The following is a 20,495-nucleotide window of genomic DNA, read 5'->3' on the forward strand; positions in this document are numbered from 1 at the left end:
ACACATACATACACATATATACATATTTCAAAGGATGAGACCAAGAGTCTGGTGATGTCTATGGGTCACAGACTCACTGCTGTGATTGTGCGCAAGAGATCTGCAATTAAATAATAGCTTTTAATCTTTTATATCTGCCTTATGTTCAACTGTCCCAATACTTATGCTCACATCAATGAGTGGGATGAACTCTAAAAGTGCTGTTCTTTTTATTTGGTAAAACATGCATGTGTTGAAACGGCTAATAATAAAATGTGACATTCTGTAGTTTTGTCTCATATTCATCTTTTAATCATATTTGCAAATGTCTTGACTCCACAGCCAACAGAGCAATTTTGTCTTTACTGTTCCAATACTTATGGAGGACACTGTATATATACACATATACATACACTGTAAAAAGTGATAAGTTGACATTACAAAAATATACAAACACATTTAAATATGTCTGAAGTGGTTAGGATATACAAATGCAATAATTTTCTGCATAGGTCAAACTGTTCTTTTTTGTATTTTTTGGTTCTTTGCACACTTAATAATAATAATAATAATAATAATAAATCACCATCATCCTCATTTTATAGGAATTATTGGTATTGATAAGTGAAAAAAATTGTAGGATTACAAAAAAAAAAGTTTAGGATTAGTATTATTATTAGAATAACATGGACTTTTTTGGCCATTGCCCCTGATCTCCTGATATTAGCAATAGATATTAGACTTGGAAACACGGTCATCCACTCATTTTCAACATGGAGCCACTAACCCGTCCAATGGACTCCGCAATGGACTCCACCATGCCGCCCACCATCCCGCCCTCACTGGCCGCTTCGTTTAAGGTCACCATGATGTCATCAACTGCCTCCTTCATCAACTGGGCCGCTTCAGCTATGGCATCATGGGTGTGGGTCGCCTACAAGAACAAAAAAAAACAAAAAAAAGTGGCTGATGGGATAAAGATGGCCAACATAGACCCATTAGCCCCACTGTATCAACACACACATAATAAAAGTCTGTTCTTTCAACCCAGAAGCTCTGGAAATGTGCCGTCAGATGCTACAGGTTGCAAACCTTAAGGTGCTTTCAGAACATGAAGCCTTTTTCATAAAAACACCCCATGTGTTGTAATTTCCATGTGTCCTACCTTAGGGTTTCCTCCTCCCTCTTTGGCAGCGTAGAGCATCTGTAGAGCAGATTCAAACAGCGTTTTGGTTTGATCCAGTATGTTCATCTGCTGCTGGTGGTCGGCATGTTTAGACGCCAGTCCCACCGACGCCACAATCACTGGCTCGAAGTAGCTCGCTAACTGAGTCACCTGAGGAAAAAAAACAAAACACGTGTTAGGACTATCTGGCATGCAGACATACAGTTTCCTATATTTCAGGCAAGAGTGATATATAGAGGGAACTCATACAACTTCTTTATTTTCCAGCTATTTATTCGAATGACATGCTGACAAACACTACAGACAGAGGCATCAATCTTGCTGCAACAAACAAAGCCGGATTTAATTAAAACGGGTTTAGACACATTTTTCAAAGGCATTTTTAGACATGCTGTCATAATGTGATCAATAAATGATGTTTATTCGAGTGGCACTGTGTGATTTGCACAAAAAAGACGTAATATATGGAAGTACGAAGAAGGACGAGGTTGTTGATCCAGGAACATATTGTATTTGGCCAATCATGGATTCGCTGCAGAGACAAAATTAGTTGCACTTCCAAGTTTGATGTCTTCGTTACCTTGTGTCCGAGCTGAGCCGCTTCCCCTCGCGCTGCAGTGGAGATGGGGTCAATGAGGTGGCCGATCTCCTGCACGGTGGACGTCAGCTGCTCCTGTAAAGCCTAATGAGAGCAGAGTCACATTAGCATTACCTCAAACGCTAATGCTAACATTCATAATACCAAAATAATACTAGCACTAAGGTTAAAGTGGGTTTATAATATGAAAAATATCAATCAAAAGACCAAGTTTCCAAAAAGTGATTCAACTATTAACATGAACATATGACTAGGCAGCCACATTTACATAGCACTGCCTGTTTTCCACAACTTGGTCCACTGGGATCTGAACAGTACGTAGAGGTTAGCCAATCAAAATAGATCTTATTTACAGTATATATTCTTAAAGGGGTAACATTTTAGTGTAGGAACCAATTCTCACTATTAACTAGTTGCTTATCGGCATGCATATTACTAGCATATTGGCTTATTAATACTTATGAAGTGCATATTGATGCCTTATTTTCCATGAGATATTTAGTATTTTAACATATTTTAGTATTTTAACTATATTTTAACTTAAACCATATCTAAATTTGACAACTACCTTACTAACTATTAATACACAGCTTATTATGAGTTTACTGAGGCAAAAGTTGCAGGTAATAGTTAGTTACTAGTTAGAATTGAACCTGAAACTAAAGTGTGATTTTTAAAGGTACAGTATCAAATTCTTAAACTATTAAAAGGTACAATAAACCTGCTTGATTCCAAGGGTGAAAATGGTCATACAAACTATATTAAAATATATACTTAAGATATCAAAAGGAAAAAGGAACAAAATTGCCCTCTTTAACAATAATACTAGTGCTGTCAAATGATTAATTGTATACCTAAAAGAAAGTAACTGTGTACCAGAGCAACATTAATGCAATGTAATTTTGCTACAGAGTGATGGCAGGTTTTGACACAGACAGGTGTTTTATTGGTTTACCTCCAGAGAGATGTCATCTCTGCGGGGCAGACTCTGACCCACGGCGGCGAGGGACACCTGCTCGATGTCCCTGATGCTCTTGTTGATGCTGTCGATAGACTGGTCACACTCCCGTTGCCCAGGGGCCTTGTCCCTGTGAAAACAGAGGAGATGAGTTGCTACAGGGTTGCTGTGGGGTGTTTTTCAGCTTAATTGAATTAGATTTTTTCAACTCAATCCAGATATTGTACATTACAGTACAATAAAACAGGAGAGTCAGAGCAAACGTGGGTGTTTTTGCTCACACACACACACACACGCATACATACACATACACACACACACACACACACACACACACACACACAGGGCTGGCTGAGCTCCAGTTCTGATTGGTTGATCTGGGAGGACAGTGTGTGAAGGGAAGATGGGCAGCGAGCCGAGCTGCTGTTCCTGCTACTGCTGAGAGCGTTACAGTTGAGAAGACACCGTCACTGCTCTCAGATCAGGTCGTCTGTATGCTCTCTGTGCAGAAGCGTGGATGAGTGTCTGATCTGTGTTCAGTTTCCTCAAGCTACATCAATCAACCTCGGTGCTCTCAGTGGAGTGAGAAACCCAGAAAGAGTCACTTACCACAAAATACAACCCAGTGACACAAATACAACCAACAGACACAGTCTGTTACTTAGCTATTATTTACAGAAAAATAGTCTTCAAAACAATACTTCAGAAAAAAGCAAACCTACTGTAAAACAACTGATGGTAAATAAAACCTACTGTGTTTAATTGTTATTATTACTATAAATTATTTTTATGGAGGGATTTTTAACCTCTGAAATAACCATAATATTTACTGTACATATATATATATGACCCTGGACCACAAAACTAGTCTTAAGAGTCAATTTTTCGAAATTGAGATTTATACATGATCTGAAAGCTGAATAAATAAGCTTTCCATTGATGTATGGTTTGTTAGGATCGGATAATATTTGGCCGAGATACAACTATTTGAAAATCTGTAATCTGAGGGTGCAAAATGTTTTTAAATATTGCGAAAATGGCCTTTAAAGTTGTCCAAATGAAGTTCTTGGCAATGCATATTACAAATCAAAAATGAAGTTTTGATATATTTACGGTAAGAAATGTACAAAATATCTTCATGGAACATGATCTTTACTTGATATCCTAATGATTTTTGACATAAAAGAAAAATCAATAATTTATACATATTACGTAAACAAAAACTTTTATTTTGGATGCGATTAATCGCAATTAATCGTTTGACAGCACTAAAATAAACACATTTATTAAATATACTGTATATTTAAATGTGTAATAAATCTAACACACCGGTGAAATTGATTATATTAAATAACTATTGTGACAGTTTTGTGCATTTATACATTCATTTGCTTAACTGTTATGTTGTTATATTTTATGTTTCAATTTAATATAATAATGATTTTGTATTCATTGGTTTTCCCTGGTTTTCCATTTCACTGCTTGTTGGTGATATTACTTCCCCTTGGAGCTGTAATGAGGGGAACAGACTCTGTGTGCGGGAAGATTTGAGAAGAGAACGAGAGCGTGTGTGAGGACTGAACAGCTGCTACTGTTAATAACACTTGCTCTTCAGTTATTTAATACAAGTTTAAATTAAACCTCATCTTTTACCTGCATTATTATTATTTATCACCTCATGGAGACTGAGCCGCAAGCTTTTCACATTCACCAAACTGCTGAATCAGGTGTTTATTTGCATGATGCTGACCTGATGGATGTGATGAGACTCTTGATGGAGTCCGACACGGTGCGGGAATGGCCTGCCAGGATGGACCAGGTGGGCGGGTCTTTGGGGTTAAGGATGAGAGAGCGGGCGGTCTCTAATAAGTGGGTGGAGCTGTCCAGCATTGAACGAGCTGAGCGAAGGATCGGCTCCTGGGCTGCTGAACCCTGGGATTGGAAAGAAATAAGTTGAAAACAATTTACTTTACAGTGTTTTTAATTATTTAGTTCTTAAAGTTACATAAAAATGTGTGTACCATACATAAAGGGAAAATAATAACCAGAATGTTATAAATATTTACAAAATATATTTAATTTGCAATTTTTTTTTTTTTTTTATATTTTAAAAATATTTTTACAATTTTGAAATATTTTTTATTAGATTACCCATCCATTAAAAAACAGAACATCAAATGCAAAAATGTGATGAATCACCAAAAACGTTAACAAAACGCAATACAAACACACTTTCAGTCCTAAATAATTCTATTCACAACTAACAAGATGTTAAAAACATGCAAGAAGCTGCTGTAAGAACAGAGCGCCAAACTCCCACAAACAGACTGAGGGGATAAAATGGTCAGGGACTTAAAAAAAACTAAAAACTAAAAAACTTGCAAAACTCCCATCCACACTCGCTGACCTTTTAGACTTCCTGTGAGGAAGTCCAGTGTCAAACAGACTCAAACAGTGTCAAACTTTGTTTTGGCACAACATTACAGGCAATATTTCAAAGACAGAGGAGTCATCTAGTTATTCACGAAGTTAGCGTAGGCACATTTTACAAAGTAATACAGTACATGTGAAGTGAAAATGAACCATGTGTGCTAAAGTTGAACGTTTAATTTTAGACAAAATATTGGCAGTTGCTTTGGAACCATTTTGACTGATGGTAAAAAAAATAGACAAATTAACCTTTGCTTGTCTCTAAGCAACCTACACTAGTGGTGTTTCTTCAGTGTTTTTGAATTAATTGCTTGAGTGAATAATTCCATAACTCACTATTACAACAGACACTTGTTTTGTTTCTAAATGAATCAGTCCTTTTTAACAAATTATTTAAATAAATGATTCAATCACTCACTCACTCACTCACTCACTCACTCACTCACTCACTCACTCAAAAACACAGTCACTTGATTAATTGCTGAATGAGTAGTAAGTGGAATAGGTTGAGTAAACGATTCAATGACTCACTCATATAGACAGTCAATTGTTTTATATATATAATTCAATATTCATAAAACAGAAGGCCTACTACATCTGGCGATTATCTGAGAATATTTGTGAATGGCAGTAAAGCAATGCAACTGACGCTGGTAGGTCACATGACAGAAAACATGATGGATGTAGTGCGTGCAGATTATGTTCATACTACACACATTCATACCATATAGAACATACTTTTTTTACGTTTGCAAAGTAATTACTTATTTTAATTTACCTGTTCACAGAGCATCTGAATTCAGACACAACCAGTCACTTGTTTTGTTTTTGAAAGAATCAGTGCTTTTGAATGAATTGGTTGAGTTAACGATTTAACGACTCACTCGGAAAAACAGTCACTGTTTTCGTTCCTTATCGTATCAGTGCTTTTGAACAAATCGGTTGAGTAAATGATTCAATGATTCATTCAAAGACAGTCATTTGTTTTGTTCCTAAATGAATCAATGTTTTTGATCTAATCGGCTGTAACCTGTAGAAAGATTCACTATTACACAGTTTGTCTGGAGTGCCCAAAACAGACAAATCCTAACCCCAGGGCATTGTTTTGACATTTGAGGACATTGTCTGTCCTCCTGATTTAGTTCAAGATTTAAAATTTGGCTCTAAAAATTCAGTGGAATGAGTACCCACACACACACACACAAAAAATAATAAATGAAATATTGTGGTATTCAGTATTTCATCACCTCATGGCTTATCTGCGCAGGAATGCTGGCAAACTCAGGGTTGGAGGCAAAGGTGGAGAGATTATCCACAGCTTCTATCAGCGGGGTCGTGGCCACTCGGCACCTCTCGCGGTTCTCATCTGAGAAATCCCCGTCCAAGGCCTGAGAAACACAGCAGAGAGATCACATCTGCTGAAACACTTCAATCCTCACACATAAATAAAGCTTTATCAATGCTTATAAGGTTGCAAATGGTCAGAAAAGCTCATGGTTTGTATGCTAATGCACACGATTCAATCAATTCTCAATTACTTTGGTACCAAATGATCTTTTGGTAATTAATTGAAGGCTGTACCTTTATAGTTTTGACAAGGTTAGCCGTGGTATTGGCGACCTCTTTGGCTGACTGCACGAAATGTCTCCGGGCTACAGGATTGGCTGTTTTGGAAGATGCTAGACGACAGGCGTTGCAAAGAGCCGAGGTGTGCTTTGCAACAATGGTAGCTGCTGACAAAACCTACACAAACAAAAAGTTGAGGGAATGCAAGCCACAAAGATGAAAAAAAATAAATCACAAAAAGCCAATCAGGATATGGCCAGACAAATAAAAAATAAAGAATTAAACTTGATACTAAAGAGCCAGTCACCTGGGATGGGCTGCTGGCCGGGTCCACCAGATTCTGGCAGGCCATCTGAATTGCCTGATTGGCTCTTGCAAACTGGATGGGATCGACCAATCCCTGATGACCCGACTGGCTGCTGGGGTCTGAGACTCCTACCAAATAAGAGGCCTAACGAAAAACAAAAGGCACACCAAAAAAAAGATGTTTGATTTTTAATCTATTATTTTCTTTCTTTCTGTATTATTATATTATAAATTACTGATGAATAAAAACAAGCCCTGTCCTACATTATTTCCCTCTAACTATTCAGTTAACCTCAGAAATGTCACCAAAAGCTAAACGTGTTGCAAAAGCATTTTCAAGTTGTCTATTAAATCAAATGGTGTTGATAAAAGTTAACTATTGAATCTGTAATTGCATTTCTAAAGCATAATGTTTCAAATGCATTGTGGGAGCAGCCTCAGAGAGTATCGGGCCAAAAGCTCACCTGTCCCGCCGCCTCAGTCAACCCACACAGTGCTTTGGATGCCACACCCACACAATCCCCGAACGCTGGCACGTTTCCCGTCTTACAGTGCTGTGAGATTCCAGCCATGGACTCCCCGAGAACCTGTTCAGTCAGACGGCGAGATGTGTAAACGTTTGGAACGAACACATTTCCTTAGAGAATTCAGGAATGTTGTGATGGATTCTTTACCTTGGAATTCTCCATAACGCTCTCAATGCAGTCAAAATAAGAGAGATCGCTAACCGGCTCATTGGGATTGTCCAACATTCCTCGAACAGCCTGTGTGTACGTGGGAGAGGGACAGGTTAATACTTTAAGATGTTCAACATGCCTGTTGCTTTGAGATATTTGAGATATTTCTAACGTATATCAAAGAATTTCAAGGCTCATAAATGTAATACAAAGCACACCGCCAAATACCTCAGAAAATGAACAAAAAGCATTATGTGTGGGGCTGAAACAACCCATTTCAAAATGATTACTGGAGACACACAGGTTTAGACATAAATTATAATCATTCACAGACCCCAAATCATCATCGTTGGCTCTACTTTAACACACAATTGACCTGTGGCTGGTATATTTGAATGTTTCACAAAGGCATCACACAAAAGGCTGTTTTTAATCAACAAATAAGGCCAAATATGATCTAATGTTGATCTTATTTATATAAGACCACCAAGACCTAATGGAAAAAACAGACCCTCATCTTGTTTATTTCATACTGTTTGTCGAAATCGCGATTAATCGCATCCAACATAAACGTTTTGTTTACATAATATATGAGTGTGTACTGTGTATATTTATAATGTATATATAAATACACACACATGCATGTATATATTTAAGAAAAAAATTACGTTAATATATTAAATATATTTATATATGATATAATTTATATGAATTTAAATATATACATGTAAATATTTTCAAAATATATACTGTATGTGTGTGTCTTTATATATACATAATAAATATACACAGTACACACACATATATTATGTAAACAAACACTTATTTTGGATGCGATTAATCGCGAATAATCGTTTGACAGTACTAATATATATATATATATATATATATATATATATATATATATATATATATATATATATATATATATATATAAGAATATTGTAATATTCATATATGTATGTTTATAAGAAAACAATTAATTATTTTTCTTTACATTCATAGAAGTACAAAACCATCGTAATTTCATCAATACTCATCTCAAACATAAAACTTTGAGAGATTAAGTGTGTGTGTTCAAGTACCTCAAGTTCTCGTAGAGCATTATCACACTCTTTTTGTCCTGGTGCCTGCTGGGTACACAGTGTGATGAGTTGATTAATGCTCTCTGTGACCGCTCTGAAAGACAGAACGCACAGTCAGAATGACACAAAAAGCTCCTTCAAAGACTTCCCTCATTAAATATATTTTTCTCAGACTCATTGAGCTTTAACTCCCTAAATGTAGGAAGGAGGCACTAACATTGAGGTCTTACAAATTTATCAGAATCATGACAAAACAATGTTTTGTTACACTCATATGAGCCAAAATTTTAGTTAGTATATGTGTATGTGTGTTGGAGTATTAAGGAAACTAATCAATCTAGCTCAAAACCCTCAGGAGCAGCTGCTTTCCTGTGGTACCTGAGAGGATTCTGCAGCAGCAACACACACACACACACACACACACACACACACACACACACACACACAGAATTGTTTTTCATTAAGATAGGTACTTTCCACTGACTTCTATTGTTTTATACTGAGCTAATAATATTGTCTATCCCCTAATTCTGGCCGTAAATGTAACTCAAGCCCAAAACAATTCTCCTTTTTTACTTCTCATTTTCCTTATGACGTTATTTATTATGTCTATAATGCTGTATTATTACGCTTGTGCGGGGGACGTTAGATGAAACACACAAACCTGACACACCCTAACAAACACAGCAGCAAAGTCAATATCAAAGCCACAAACAAAAACTCTCACATACATGTAAATGCAAACAAAACATTTTAACAAACAAATCACTCCCACACAAACAAACACATGCACAAACAAGACACCCACAAATTAACAAACAAAACTCAAACACTAACAAAACAAACACACACACACACACACACACACACAATAACAAACAATACTCAAACACTAACAAACATACACACAAAAAAACTCACATACAAGAAAATCCAAATAACAAATTATCAAACATACAAGCTAACGCATACACAAAAACACATGTACAAGTAAAAATAAGCCCACACATAAATAAAATGTAAACACTAACAAAAAAAACATGTACACTAAAAACAAAAGAATACTGTACTCGCACAATGACAAACAAAACTCAAACACACAAAAACACCCACTACAAAACAAACATACTCAATAATAAACAACTTAAATACTAACACACACACACACACACACAACAAAACTCTCTCTCACACACACTAACAAACACAAACATGCCAGCACGATAAACAAAACTCACACACTAACAGACACACACAAACATACACAATAACAAACAAAACTCACATAAAACACACACTAACAAACAAACCTACACACAATAACAAACAAAAAGCATACTAATACATGAAAATACTCACACAATAAGAAAAAAAACTCACCCTAATAATCACAATAACAAATAAACACACAAACAAAGACAAACATTCACACTAACAAAACATTTACTCAAACACTCATACATACAGTGCCCTCCATAAGTATTGGAACAGTAAAGACAAAATTGCTCTGTTGGCTGTGGAGTCAAGACATTTATAAATATGATTAAAAGATGAATATGAGACCAAACTACAGAATGTCACATTTTATTATTAGCCGTTTCAACACATCCATGTTTTACCAAATAAAAAGAACAGCACTTTTAAAGTTTCATCCCTCTATCTGATGTGAGCATAAGTATTGGAGCAGTTGCCTCACAGGTCTTTCTAAGTGATCAGCTGTGTCCTGTTGCATTCATTCTTCAGATATTAAAAGCAGGGAATGTGTCGTATCAGTTATATCCATTACTTCTGTATTCTGAATCTTGCATTCGATGATGACACACAAACCAGGATGAAGATGAGGGCGCTGACTTTGAGAGAAAAGCAAGAAATTTGGATGCTAAAAGAAAAGAGGAAGTCAGTTAGAGCTCTAGCAAAAACAAAGGGTATGGAGAAATCAAGAGTTTGGAAACCACCAGCGACACCAGCAAACAACAACGACCTGATCGGCTGAGAAAACAACAGTAGGTGATGACAGACAAATCATAAAAGCTGTGAAAATGAATCCTAAAAGACGTGTCTGTAAAATCACCAACAACTTCCAGAAAGCTGGGGTGATGCTCTGACAATTTACTGTCCTCAGGAGACTTTGACACAGAATGACAGATGCTACACAGCAAGATGCAAACCTCTGACCGGCACCAAAAATAGAAAGGCAAGATTAGAGTTTGCAAAAAAGTATAAAGGTGAGTCAGAAGAGTTTTGGAACTGCGTTTATGGACCGATGAGACAAAGATGAACCTTTATCTAAGTGATGGGAAAGCAAAAATGTGGAAAAAAAAGGAACTGCAAATGATCCCAAGCATACAGCCTCATCTGTAAAGCATGGTGGAGGTGGTGTCATGGCCTGGGCATGCATGGCTGTCTCTGGAACAGGCCCTCTCAACTTTACTGATGACTTAATGTATGATGACAGTAGCAGAATGAATTTGGAAGGGTACAAAACCATCTTGCCTACCAATATTCAAGAAAATGCCACCAGATTCATTGGGAAGTGCTTCATATTGCATCAGGACAATGACCCAAAACACCCTGCCAGTTCAGTCAAGGAATTTATAAGGGCAAAGAAATGGAAAGTCTTAGATTGCCCAAGTCAATCTCCAGATTTAAATCTGATTGAACATTAATTTCACCAGCTGGAGAGGAGAGTAAAGGCAGAAACTCCCCAAAACAAACAACAATTGGGATTGGCTGCATTAAAGGCTGGGAAAAGTATTTCAAAGGATGAGACCAAGAGTCTGGTGATGTCTATGGGTCACAGACTCACTGCTGTGATTGTGTGCAAGGGATCTGCAACTAAATAATAGCTTTTAATCTTTTATATCTGCTTATGTTGAACTGTCCCAATACTTATGCTCACATCAATGAGTGGGATGAACCCTAAAAGTGCTGTTCTTTTTATTTGGTAAAACATGGATGTGTTGAATCACCCAATAATAAAACGTGACATTCTGTAGTTTTGTCTCATATTCATCTTTTAATCATATTTGCAAATGTCTTGACTCCACAGACAACAGAGCAATTTTGTCTTTACTTTTCCAATACTTATGGAGGGCACTGTAAATAAAATGCACTAACAAACATATACACTCACATAAATACAAACACTTGCAGACTAACAAACAAAAACAGATAAACAAACAAACACACTAGCCAAACATATTTGCTTGACCTAGTAATGTGTCTTTATTTGTTTTCCTCAAGGTGACATTTGGTAGACAGAACAGACAATTCAATTTTAAGAATATATTGCTCACTATTAACTAGTTTATTAGCATGCATATTACTATCATATTAGCTGTTTATTAGTACTTATAAAACACATAATGCCTTTTTCTGCATGACCATATTTTAGATCCCTTAACCCTACCCTATATCTAAACTTAACAACTACCTAACTAACTATTAATAAGCAGTATATTAAGAGTTTACTAAGGCAAAAGTAATAGTTAATAGTGAGAATTGGTACCTAAACTAAAATGTGGCCGTTTTTATATACAGCTAGTTATATATAATACAACCTAACCCTAATTCACACCTTAACATAAAACTTTCTGCATTTTTACAATAAAAACAAAAAACGGTAACACCATAGCACAGGAACCAGTTCTCACTATTAACTAGTTGCTTATTATCATGCCTATTATTAACATATTGGTTGTTTATTAGTACTTATAAAGCACATATTCTGCATGACCATATTCTACATCCTTAACACCTACCTTACCAACTATTAATAAGTATCAAATTAGGAGTTTATTGAGGCAAAAGCCATAATTAATGGTTTGTTAATAGCGAGATTTGGACCTTAGTGTGACCAACAAAACTTATTTACATTGTTTAATAAATGAGGCCCCCAAAGGTTTTGTCAGATTTAGCTCACTTTTGGATACAAATGTATCAAAATATGGTTAGGTAGGCACGCTCTCACACACTCATACGCACAGTTTCTCATTTTGCAAAAACATTCAGCTGAATAGCTCATTTTTTGTCGTTGGCCAGCAGGCTGCCCCTTGGGTTGACTGGTTAATGATCACTAAACTCTCTAGACTGCCGAATGAAGCTCATTCCTACCGTGCCGCAGCTGCGAGGAGGTTCTTGGCATTCGCCGCCCCTGGATCAACGGAGAGGGACTTGGCAGCCAACAGCAACTTGCTGGATGCCATAGAGATGTTCTTCAGGTTGCCAATCACCTGGATCTGGTCATCTTTGGACTATGGAAACAGAAGACTGCAGCTCAGCCTGCAGTCAAACTATGTTGTTCTTCAACTATGTTTCAGCAGAAAAATGTGTAGTGTTCTTTGAATACAGGTTATATTTTATGGTTACAAAATGTAAAGGGATAGGTTACCTAAAATATCACTACTCTCATTTTGTTTTAAACCAATATGACTTACTTCTAAGGATCACAAAACGAGATGTTTTTAATAACATACTCGTCACTTTTCTATGGAAGCTTGTTTCTGTCACGGAATAAAAGTAAAGGTAATTTCGATTTTTTTATTTCACAATTCTAACTTCACTTGCAAAATACCATAAAAGTATCATAAATGTGGTCCATACGACTTGCTTACGCAACATATTTCACGTTTTCTGTAGACATATGATAGCTTTGTGTGAAGAACAGACCAAAACAGGTGGTAAACCATTGTCTGCCTTTCAAGGCATTGTAGGCCTAGTGAATATTAATTACATGATTCCACATAATTAATATTCATGAGTCAAGTTGATTTGCTTTTCTAATTTTGCCCTTAAAAATAGCAAACTGTGGGTCTTATTTTACATGTAATTTAGATGGGCACTAGTCTTAAAGAGCTAGACTATCTGCTGATGGCTTCTGGCCTGGCCTGTCCTGCCAGACCTGTGTCCCGCACTATCCCTCAGTCATCCTTTAATAGGCATGTCACGCTCCATCAACCCCTCTGCTCGCCCGTCTCTCCAAATTAATAAAAAAAACATGCAGAACCAGAACATCATCAAAGATTTCATTAGGGTGGAGCATCTTCATGCTCTCTGGAACAATTATTTGCCTGAGTGAATTAGACGAGAGGCTCTAATTAACAAATGAATATATATATAAAGTTTTAGAAAATGTAACCGCCATTTGTTTTTTTCTCTTTGGTTAGTTGTTTAACATATATAATGTATACTACCTTTCAAAACTTGATTTTTTTTTTTTTTAAATAATAGTTATTCAGCAAGGATGCATTCAATTCTAAAAGTCTTTAATGTTACAAAAATATATTTTAAATAAATGCTGCTCTTTGGATCAAATAATTAAAAAAAAAAAAGTTTCCACAAAATATTAAGCAGCACAACTGTTTTCAACATTGAAAACAATCAGAAATGTTTCTTGAGCATCAAATCAGAATATTAGAATGATTTCTGAAGGATCATGTGACACTGAAGACTGGAGTAATGATGCTGAAAATTCAGCTTTGCATGGCAGGAATAAATTACATTTTAAAATATATTCAAATATAAAACACTTATTTTAAATTGCAATAATATTTTGTGATATTACTCTTTTTACTGTATTTTTAAACAAATAAATACAGCCTAGGTGAGCATAAGCAACTTCTTTCAAAAACATGTTGCATCTTTTGAATAATAGCACACGTGTACATGAAAATTTTCATTATTGTTATTTCACTGAAAGCAAAATGCTGTGCAAAGCAACAAATTCACTTTGAGAAAGAACATATTTGATAAATGTGAAGTTATGCAAGTGGGATTTTGGACATAATCTATATATTTAATAAACCTGGCATTGTGTATTATGAATATTGCTAGCTCTTTGAAGAGTTTGGTTCCTCTTTTGTAAGTCGCTTTAGATAAAAGCATCTGCTAAACGCATAAATGTAAATGGACCAATGAGATTTCTCTGTGGGCGGAGCATGTCAAGAACTATCTCCCAGCTCTAAGAGGGCATTAAAACCGTGCCTGAGTGTGTCCGGCCATCTCGATGCCAGCATCTAAAAACTCGTCAAAGTCTTGGCTGAATTTCCCGGAAGCCATAGCCAGCTGGCTGCTGCTCCCACGTGAAGACTGCACCACATCCCCGGCTGAATGATTGAGCTCCGCTGCCGTGTGGTTCAGGTCAGTCTGGGCCTCTTGGAAGGATTTGGAGCATGGAGGAAGCTGGAAAAAGTTAGGGTTGATCACTGTTGGACCTCATTCATGAAACATGATCAGATGGAATGTCTGTGTACAGCTAGCATTAATAAATTGTGCCAATTTATGTAATAACACAGTTTTATGTTCAGACTCACTAGTATCTACAAAGAAATAACAAAAAAAATGTACATTTTCCACCAGCAATTTCTTACTGGCCTCGCCAATGCTCCTGAGAGCCATGTCCACATCCTTCTGTCCAGGTAAGCAGTTCACACAGTTATTCAGAGAGTGAGAGACAGCCTTCGCCACCTGAAAAACACCAACAAACAAACACATTCCCACCAATAACTCTACAAAGGCCCGGAGAGATACGGTGTGAATCTAAAATTCAAATCAGCCCCTCGGCACAACAGAGAAATCCGTGTCCCTAATTTATGCCACTGTCACAGACATATGCCGAGCAATATGTTTGCATCCCAAAGGAACCCGAGCGAATCAGGAGGCACGCTGGCACCTTCCAGAAAAAGGGCCGCCGAGAAACACAGAGACAATAGAAAATAGCTCAGTTTATTGGAGATAATTGCCAAGAGGGAGCTGATGGGAAATTGATCTGGTTTTAACACAGTAGCTGAAGAAGACAAAAAATATTCTGGCCTTCTTTTTTTGGATAACTATGTAAACAAACTTCTAATTTAGCGTCTACTTGTCATTGAATAAATGTTCTTGCAGATGGGTGGAAGTCTGTTGTAATTTGCGTGTTGTTTATATGTGGAATGCATATAATGTGCGTTGTCCTACCTGTGCTAATCTCTGCTGGCTCTCTGCATCACCAGGGCACACTAGGGCTTCGTGGGCTTCATGGATTAGCATGGCCGAGCCCTCCATCACATGACAGGCAGAGTCCAGCATGGCTGCTGCAGCTTGGGGCTCCACGGTACTCGCTGCCACTCCCCTCGCGGCCTGGGCCAACGTCCTCAGAGCTTGAGCGGTTTCCCTTGCTGCCACACCTGCCGCAAACACACACACAAATACAAGCAATTGCAAATATATATTATAGCTGATATATGGACCAGAACAATTAATTGGACAATTTTTGGCTTTCTGAGGTTATATCTATCATAGTTATCGAACAATATAATCATCAGACCAATTAATTGGCCAATATTTGCAATTTTGAGATTATATTTACTACAATGATCTACCGATATAACAGTCAGACTGATTAATCGGCCAATATTTGGCATTATTAGATTATATCTATCACAGTGGTCTACCAATATAAACATCAGCCTGATTAATCAACCAATATTTGCCATTTTGAGATTATATCTATTACAATGATCTACCAATATAACAGTCAGACCGATTATTTGACGATATGTGGCATTCTTAGGCTCTATATATAATACAGTAATCTACCAATATAACAGTCAGACCGATTAATCGGCCAATATTTGGAATTCTTAGGCTCTATACATAATACAGTAATCTACCAATATAACAGTCAGACCAATTAACTGGATGGCATTTTGCATTCTGAGATTAAATCACTGTGATCTACCAATAAAACTGATTTAGGAATTAGAAAGTATCTAGACAATCTGAGGTTATATCCATCACAGGGATCTACTGATTTAACAGTCAGACCAATTAACTGGGCAATATTTGAGATTCTGCTATTATATTTATTACAGTGATCTATTGATATAAAAGCTAGACCGATTGATCTGATAATATTTGCAATATTTCTGAGATTATATCAGTGATCAACCAATATATTAACAAAACTATACTTGGTATTCTGAGATTATATTTTTTCATAGCATGGGCATTTTCATGGGCAATATATCACCAATTAATCAGTCAATATGTATCACCCAGACTGAACAATTTTGAGATTATATTTATCATAGTGATTGACCAATATATTGGCCAGTCTGATTAATCTGCATAAATTTGCCATTTAATATTATGTCTTTCTAGCATGTTGATCACCAATATATCAGCCAATATTTAGCACTGTGACATTATATCTCAGTGATTAGCTGATTTATTGACTAGAATGATAAGTCATTGAATTTGGCAATTTTTGTCTGATTCTGAATCTGCCAATATCTGCCATTATGAGATTATTTTGATCATAATGATCAACCAATATATTGATCAGATCATTTAATCTATGATATCTGTCATTAGGAGATTATAATTATCAGTGTTCTGATAAACTGGGCAGACTGATTAATACAATGATATCTAGCAATCTGAGAATATATTTATCAAAGCAATCAAACATCATATAACTGGACAATAATTGGCATAAAAAAATAAATAAAATAAAACAAATATTTGGCATTCTGAGATTATATCTATCAGTTATCGACCGATATATCGGCCAGATCATTAAGTATATTTGACATTTTGATATTATATTTACCATAGCGATCACAGGATATATTACTCTGAACAATTAATTGGCTGATTTTTCATAGTATGAGAAATCTGCATCATTTGATAACGATGCCTGCTTGGCCTAATTAATCTTCAGAGTGTTTGTTTTTAAAGAGAAAATGTGCTAAATAAATGTTCATTTACTTTTGCCAATTTGTATAATATTTTGTTTTGTTTAATTTTTTGATACCATTATAGCATTATAAATGGCATTCAACCACATTCTTCTCTTAATTATCAACACTTGTATCAGTCATAAAAAAACTCATTCTGGTCATCTACTTCTGCACAGTCTTGCTTCATATCCATACATTAAAAATTAGCAACACATTTTTTACCTTATTTTTTACATTTACTGACCGACTGCAATAAACTGTAATGCAAAATGAGGGACATTTTTGAAGCACCTAGCCCAAATGTCTTGCTCCAAATAAAGCTTTAAGCCTCATTTTGGCACATGGTTGACCCAGAATGCCCCTGCTGTTCCAACAAATGAGTGTGGAAAGAAAATAAGGTGCCATATGGGATCTGGCCTTTACTTATAGAACAGAAAGCAAAAAAAAAAATGGAAGGGCCAATGTAGGCAAATTGCATTATCCAGCCAAGTAGAGCCCAATTGCTGATGGTATGCTAAATCTAGTGAAAATAAGATTAATGAGGGACGGGGGTTAGTTATACCCTTGGCTTGAGAAGCTGCAGGAGCCGGAGTGGAAGAGGCGGGATTTGTTCGAGCATGCCATTAAAATCTGTCTTCAGAAGCTCTCCTGAGAGCAGCGATCCAGCCAGACAAGAGTGAAAAATTGATGGGTGGTGCAGGTAAGTTACAGCATCGGTCTCCTCTCAGTTTTCATGCCTTTAATTTGGAAGAAGCAGCTTTGTTGGGAAAACTCAGCTAGTTTACAAGCATCTCGTCGATGCATTTTTAAAAGAAGAATTTAGATATTTCTCCGCTTTTTGGCAAAAGAAATTGCTAAAGATTCTTGATAATAAAAACCCGGATGATTAACTACTTTTTGTTTAGCTCAATTGGTAGAGAATTTCACTAGGGATGCCAAGGTCTTGGGTTCGATTTCCAGCAAACACACATAAGAAGATATACTGTATATTGAACGCATTGTAAATTGCTTCCGATTAAACATGTTTGGAGCGTTTATTTAAATTTGTATTCAAATAGTACATAATTCATTTAAAATGTACATTTATTCATTTTGCAGACACTTTTATCCAAAGCAACTTACAATTGGGGAACACATCAAGCGATTCATCTTAAAGAGGCAAACAGACAGGATTTAGGATGAAGTCAAATAGTCATTCGGTTTAACGTTATTTACAAAAACAAGACATGGATCAACATTTGCTGTTTGTGTTCTACCAAACAATCAAGGCCTTAACCCAAAATTCAAAGGGTAATGATTGGTTGATGGGAGGTTAATCCAGGAACGTGTCCTACTTGTGTAAATCCTGTTGTTATACTGCACGTTTCATAATCAGTATAGATGTATTCTCCTGAAATATTGTGTTTCATATGCTGAAAAGCAACATAAGTCATCTCACCAGTATAATGTTCATTGCCTTGGGCGGCACAGGTCAATAACTGGGCCATGGAGGAGCCCACAGATTTAGATGTACTTCCGAGATCCTGAGCACACTTCTCCAACTACAGACACAAATGTGAAGAAGTAATGTTGAGGACTACTGCTAACAAGTCTGATGATTTAGTTTTATGTGATAAATTTCCCCTACCGATTCTCCTGGTAGCGGTTTGAGTTGTCCTTCCAGTGTGGCCATTTTAGCATCTTGTAGTTCACTCTTGAGAGTCTGAACAGCGCTGAGAGCGGAGTCGATCTCCAGAGGACCACACGCCTCATGAGCCTATGAAACAATACACAAAGATAACAAACAAACATTTTCAGCCAACTTTTGTGAAAAAAGCTCCATTGTCTATACACCTTAGACAGGGTAGTGCCATTTGTTATTTTTGACAAGACTGAACACAAAGCTCTGAGGGACTGAAGTACAGTGCATTTAGTGGATTCTACTGTTGTTTAACAACATATTAACTGTTCAGCTGATAAATGTCTTTCTGAAAAAAAAAAAAACTTCCTGTAGTTAAAAACCTGCAGTGTTTTTTGAAAATGAGTTTGAACTTTACACAGTGCCATTATAAGAAGTCTATTTGTTTTCATCTTCGTTAATTTCAATATGGCGTCTAACCTGACTAAGGTCTATTATCAATAGTGTAGAGATATATAAAGAACATCACTTTCAAACAGTCAGTTTTCTGTGAGCAACATGAATCCGTTGCCAAATTTGTCGCCCTTTTTATCAGAAGATGTCAACAAACAACAGTGGGTTGAAACAGTAATACAATTAAAAGGAGAAACCTACAAACAATTGGATAGATACAACAGAAAAAAAGATAAAATCGACAAACAATTTAGCCTTCTTAAACAATAGCCTAACTATACAGAAATTGAATAAAGTAATCAAATATAAAAAAAAAATCACTGCATAGCATTAATTAAACAAAGCGATTCTTAATTGAGTTGCTAAAGTTATTCAGTGAAGAGAAGTGAATGATTCCCTCATTTTCTTTTGTTGTTTGATTAACAGCAGCAGGTTTATTAGGCTGCCGTCACTTTAAGACTGAATGCACAGAACTAATGTACTAACAAGCATTTGATTACTTTCTCAACTGTTTATGTTCACTTAAGACATAACCGACTGCGTTTACAGTAGGTGAAATCTCACCAAGACGGACATTTTGACACATTATTGTGTGCATTTGTCCATTTAAGTGCACACCCAAAGCTTGTCCTAGCCTATATTTGTCCATGTTTCGGATTGCACACACAGAAAGCTGTCTGGGGAACAGTGTCTCTTTCACAGCTTAATACAATTTAACGACTGTCTGTAGCACTTATGAAAAGTTCCCAATTGAGTCCCATTGAAATTAATTTGTGAAACTTTACGGAAAATGTGACCATACCTTAAATTATGAGAAAACTATAATTTCTATCCAAACTGTCCCTTTAAAACATGAGTAATGGAAGGATAAATCTCTACGCATGATGTAGTGCATTGCAGTAAGGTTATTACAATATGC

General features: G+C 36.3%; 1 protein-coding gene across 1 annotated transcript in view; it reads right to left on the reverse strand.

The window, feature by feature from the left end:
- Positions 1-20,495, reverse strand: part of LOC306868478 (talin-2) — a gene marked incomplete at its 5' end in the record, with an annotated part of 78,877 nt that overhangs the window by 21,085 nt on the left and 37,297 nt on the right. Inside the window, 17 exons of the mRNA XM_079414666.1 lie at positions 767-913; positions 1,145-1,315; positions 1,746-1,847; positions 2,719-2,851; positions 4,472-4,653; positions 6,399-6,539; positions 6,733-6,894; positions 7,025-7,168; positions 7,488-7,610; positions 7,698-7,787; positions 8,786-8,879; positions 12,899-13,038; positions 14,768-14,965; positions 15,131-15,250; positions 15,740-15,948; positions 18,944-19,046; positions 19,133-19,261. Of these exons, the coding sequence (XP_079270792.1) occupies positions 767-913; positions 1,145-1,315; positions 1,746-1,847; positions 2,719-2,851; positions 4,472-4,653; positions 6,399-6,539; positions 6,733-6,894; positions 7,025-7,168; positions 7,488-7,610; positions 7,698-7,787; positions 8,786-8,879; positions 12,899-13,038; positions 14,768-14,965; positions 15,131-15,250; positions 15,740-15,948; positions 18,944-19,046; positions 19,133-19,261 (2,388 nt within the window). The remainder of the gene's footprint in view (positions 1-766; positions 914-1,144; positions 1,316-1,745; positions 1,848-2,718; positions 2,852-4,471; positions 4,654-6,398; positions 6,540-6,732; positions 6,895-7,024; positions 7,169-7,487; positions 7,611-7,697; positions 7,788-8,785; positions 8,880-12,898; positions 13,039-14,767; positions 14,966-15,130; positions 15,251-15,739; positions 15,949-18,943; positions 19,047-19,132; positions 19,262-20,495) is intronic.

This window comes from Barbus barbus, assembly GCF_936440315.1.
Source record: "Barbus barbus genome assembly, chromosome: 50".
Lineage (NCBI taxonomy): Eukaryota > Metazoa > Chordata > Actinopteri > Cypriniformes > Cyprinidae > Barbus > Barbus barbus.